General features: G+C 37.9%; 1 protein-coding gene across 4 annotated transcripts; it reads left to right on the forward strand.

Annotated features, from left to right (window-relative positions):
• Positions 1–4128, forward strand: LOC112179908 (synaptonemal complex protein 1). 4 transcript variants are annotated; one of them, XR_005804053.1, is made up of 5 exons: positions 1–671; positions 1130–1849; positions 2245–2289; positions 2477–3032; positions 3634–4128. XR_005804053.1 is itself a non-coding variant. In XM_024318398.2 (5 exons), exons 1-4 carry the CDS (start codon positions 104–106, stop codon positions 2902–2904), a joined length of 1761 nt encoding a protein of 586 aa, XP_024174166.1. In that variant the 5' UTR covers positions 1–103; the 3' UTR covers positions 2905–2907; positions 3634–4128. The 4 variants fall into 4 exon arrangements, 3 of the variants coding, with proteins under 3 accessions (XP_024174166.1, XP_024174167.1, XP_024174168.1); XM_024318398.2 differs by having other exon boundaries at positions 2477–2907; XM_024318399.2 differs by having other exon boundaries at positions 1133–1849; positions 2477–2907.
• The last annotated feature ends 704 nt before the right edge of the window (positions 4129–4832 follow it).

Here is a 4832-nt window from a genome sequence, read left to right on the forward strand (position 1 = left end):
TTTAATCAATTTATGTGTGAAAGACGATTGACTCTCGTAAATTCTTGAAGGAAAAACGAAGACCCTTGACCCCTCCTCCTCCTCTCTTTCCCTCCAAAACCATATGACTCAACCACTCTCTCTCATGGTTTGTGGAAGACGACGATCCTCCTCGGATCTCAGTCGCCGCGATGAAATAGAGGACAACAATCCAAGCATATCGCAGCTGGTCTCGGCGCTGCGGGACGCGTTTCAGGAGGCCGAGTTCGACAGAATCGAAGCGGCCTTAGTCGCCAGAGAGGCCGACCTGAAGCGGCGGAACGAGATTCTGAAGGAGAAGGTCGAGTTGGGCCTGCTGGACCGGCTCAAACTGGCCCAAGATCTCGAGGCTCTGAAGGAGAGTAGGCCGCCGGAGAAGGTGAAGGAGGAGGACAAAGAGGTAATTTCGCAGCTGCGGAGGAAGAACAATCGATTAGAGATGGAAAAATCGAGGCTTGATCGTGAGTATGAGGCGCTGGAGAGCCGAATTTTGGGTTTAGAGGATGATACTACGAAATTGGTGAATGAAATGCTTCTGGGTTCAGGTAGAAATGAAGGAACGATTATGAGAGACAATGGCGGTGTTTTAAATTTGGAGAATGTGTTTGAGTGTTTGATTGAGAATCAGGCAAACGGAAATCTGCAAATTTCAGGTATTTAGGGTTTTGTATTTTGGATAATTCCTGGGTTCTTTCTATGAACCTCTAAGGTTCATTTTTCACTTTAAAGTTTTCATGATCCATCCGTTCATGTGTTTATAATACTTTATCAAAGAAATTAGAGATCTTTTGGTCACTCAATTATATAAAATAAAACATAATGATAGTAATTGTTGCCGGGAACGGTCTATTTGTTTGATGCAATTGAATGGTTAAATGATCTTCAATTTCATTGACTTTTTTGTGGAGATGGAGATAGTTTATAAAGAAGTTTTAATGTACGAAACGGTTGGATTGTGAGATTATAAGCTGAAAATATGTTGACCGCAATGGGAGGTGAATTCTTAGGTTCGCCTAAGGGGTCAACCCAAGAATTATTCTTTTTTCTTTTTATGTGTTATAAGTTTGTAGCTGTTGGCTAATTGGGTATAGGGGTTGAATTTTTCTTAAAGCAGGGGAAGCAAAGCTAGACCGAGTGATTGAGAAACAGAGGGAGGAGTATGCAACACTTGAGAAAAGGCATAAGTTTGAGATGGAGAAAATGCTAAAAGTTGAGAATGAGTTTGCAGCCCTCAAGAGAAAACACCAGCTTCAGCTGGAGGAAAAAGACAAGGTTGAGAATGAGCTGAAGGCTTGCCGGGTAGAGATTGAGGGGCTCAAAGTTGAGAATGAGGTGAAGAAGTTGAAGGAAGTGCTAAAGGCAGTCGAGGAAAATCATAAGAGCGAGTATAAAGCACTCGAGCAAAAGCACCAATCTCACCTTCTGGAAGTTGAGAATGAGTTAAAGCGCTGCAAAGCCGAGCTTCAGGGATTAAAGGAGGAGCAAAGTACCTCAGATGAGAAGTATCAGCAGCTTCTGGAGGAGGTGAATAAGCACAGGAAAGAGGAGGATGAAGTGGTCAATTTCGATCCCCAAAGGCAGAGCAAGGAGGTGGAGAGTGAGCCTAATGTGGTATTGGAGGACGAAATCTCTCGGTTAGATAAGTTTAGGAATGCAAAGCATCTTGGTTCAAAAAACATGGATAAGAGAAGCAAAAATAGTGGAATGCCAGATGGTAGTAGAAAACAGAAGTGTATTGTAACCCCTAACCATGTCATAAATGTAGAGAATGATTTTTGTGGTTCTGTGCCAGCGAGTACTTCCCCTCGAGGAAACAGTGTTCGAAATTCAGGTATTAGAAGTTGATATATTCATATAAATCTATGCTAATTTTTTGCTCTTAGCTTCTTGACTGTGGTGCATACATTCTGCTTAAGCTTTATATGGCATAAATGAGTCTCTGGAATTGTAATTAAGTACCTTGCTTAACTGGTAGTCAATTGCCATTTCCTAAATGTTTGAATATCCAAAAGAGGACAGTTGATATATATATATATATATATATATATATATATATATATATATTGAAAGGAAAATGTGCCGTGGACGGCACAATTGATATATTTTTAATTGTAACTAGTGTTGTTGTTGTTGTAGTAGTTTTTCTTAGTTACTCCTCGTCTTCATTAAGAGCTAGAATGACTTATTATGCAGAACATTTTTGATTTGATTTATAATAATCATCAGGGAGGGAAGGAGGGAGGGAGGTCTTTACAGCTTATATCACAACAGGTTCGGAGATATTCCCTTAAAAGGAATTAGTAGGGAGGTCCTTACAACCTATATCACAATAGTTTTGGAGATATTCCCTTCAAAGACATTCCTTGCATTTAGATTGACAATGAAACTTTGTTTCTTTTGAAATTGTTTTGCTAATCCCTTGGTGACACTTGACAATTTCACATGAATTCCATACCAGGTACTTCTAAATCTTCAAATGCAGACACCATTCTGCTTAGCGATAGCGATGATGATTGTGCTCCTGCAAAACAGAAAAATTTTGGGCTCAAAAGAAAACGAGCTTCATCTCCAAATGCTAGTAACAATAACAATGGTGGTCACAATTTCAAACGAGAGAGTTTCCCGACCTCTGAGAATAAGCAAAGCTGGATGCTGGGCCGTTGTGACTCTCTAGTTGGTGGCTATGGAATACAAAATAACCCACCGAATCGTGACCAAGAGACCTTAAGACCATCTGAAGAAAAAGTAGGGGAACAGAAACCTCCTGCAAAGGTGAATGGCGAGTCTGATTCCAGTTCTGCATCTATGTTCAGTTCTGATGATTCGGAGGATGACGATGACATCAATCTTGACTCAATGATGCTGTTCACAACAAACAGATCATGAGAGGTAATAAAAAATGGCATTTATGGTTGCTTGAGGCATTTGAGAATGCTGTATCTGTTATTGAGCTTCAAGTAACTTGCTGTCTTCTTTTTATGCTAGTACTGACTATATCAAATTGGATTAGAAAGGTATCCTTCCATTTCTTTTAGTCATTTTTTTTTTTCATTTTTAGATAGTGAACCCCAAATAAATGTCTGCATGCTTTGATAAAATAATAATAAGAATAAGAACAAGAACAAGAACAACAACAACAACATTTAAACAGTCCTTAGTTGCTCTAGGTATATCACTCAAAGAAACCTGTGATGCTTATGAGCTGCTAAATGGGAAGTGAAGAAAAAAACAGTTGGTATATAGAACTTACATATGTATAAAATTATACATATTAAGTAAGACTTGTTTTTAGATAAATTGAAGTTGTTATATTACTGTGACTTGTGATGTTTATATAATATTTTGTCTAGATCCTTATATAGTTATACCATTAGCAGTAATTTTCCTGGTTAATGAGAGCAGCAATTCATAAAAACCTTGAGTTCGTAAGTGATAAAAAGCACGTTTGGATCTAGAGGAGGCTCAGGGCTCGCAACCTATTATTCTCAACAAGATAACTATATTATCGCCTTCTATTTAAGTTTCTCATGTTTTGTCTCCTTTATAGAGAGTGGTATTGTTGATCAGTGAACCGTACTTGCAATTACTCTTTTTAGTAAAATTCTACCTTTTCAGATGGCTGCATGGGAACTACTTTGGTTCAGTTTCTTAGAGCTCGGGGACAGACAACACAGAGTAAAAGATCTGTCAAGGAGTTGTAGCATGACGTAAATGATCTTTTTGAGTTGTGACTGCAAGTACTCTGAACGTACTGTTCTTTTGGAGATTCTCTTAGAGAAGAGATCCTGCTTTTTAAGTTCTCAAAATGGAATACAAGCCTGCTGCTATGCAAAGCATTTTGGATGATGGAGTATAACATGGGTAATCATATTGCAGATGATATTTTTGAAAATTCTGCAAAGACTGCAATTTCTGAACTGCTTGCAGAGTTTTATGTAGATAGTTGAATGTATAGTATAGAAGTTGAGCCTGATCCCTCCTAACTAGGCTGGTGCATTAACATGTCAACTGGTTCAGCTGGTCAAATTACTTGTTTTATGGGATGAAAAATAATGTTATCCTTTGTAAATTGGTTTTTAGTTTCAATCATCTAGAAAACTTGACAAGGTATAGGGATGCAATTGCAAAAAAACAGGTTAGTCATGTTTTTGGTGCAAGCACATATGTTCTCCTTTAGCCAATTTTGTGCTAAAGGAGTAATGGGGTATATGGTGCAAGCACAAGATCAGTTGCTTGTGTTTCAATTTAGCTAACTTTTTAACCAATATGCACGTATCGATCTCTACTTTTAACTGATTTTATAGATGTGTTTTACCTTAATAGATTTATGTTTTTGTTTTACTCTTTCGGCGCACAATGCTGCATTGGTTAATAAGTATGGTACAAGAAATTGGTTAAATTGAAACTCGTGAGATAATCCCAAATAGATTGAGAGGTGAAAATGAGGCGGATTAAATTAGGCCAAGTTCCATAGAACACAACAATAAATAAACATACTGAACATGGTACGACTGCAATTTTTGCCGAAAAACTGTGTCAGTGCATGAGTTCAAGGTCTCCCGCCCCTTCTTCATTTTCAACTAAAATTTTACACACCATCTGGTGTATAGATAGACGCTCTATGTTACAAAACCCGTCGGGGTTTAAGCAAAAAAAAAATCTAATTCCGATTGCTTCAATTATTCTTAAGTTGGAATTAAATCTAATGACAGCTGAGCACGATTAATTGAAAAATAAATTGAGTAGGTGAACATGATTAGATGTATATATACATATTTACTCAAATTAGATCGATGTGATTTGCCTTATACAGG

The sequence above is a fragment of the Rosa chinensis genome, chromosome 7, assembly GCF_002994745.2.
Source record: "Rosa chinensis cultivar Old Blush chromosome 7, RchiOBHm-V2, whole genome shotgun sequence".
Taxonomy (NCBI): domain Eukaryota; kingdom Viridiplantae; phylum Streptophyta; class Magnoliopsida; order Rosales; family Rosaceae; genus Rosa; species Rosa chinensis.

What these genes read in the sequence shown, in the direction of transcription:
- LOC112179908 (XM_024318398.2), top strand. Translation starts at nt 104, where the DNA reads ATGACTCAACCACTCTCTCTCATGGTTTGTGGAAGACGACGATCCTCC. An exon ending in CGGAAATCTGCAAATTTCAG is followed by an intron (nt 672 to 1,129) that starts GTATTTAGGGTT and finishes TTTTTCTTAAAG; the next exon opens with CAGGGGAAGCAAAGCTAGAC. An exon ending in TACAGCTTATATCACAACAG is followed by an intron (nt 2,290 to 2,476) that starts GTTCGGAGATAT and finishes ATTCCATACCAG; the next exon opens with GTACTTCTAAATCTTCAAAT.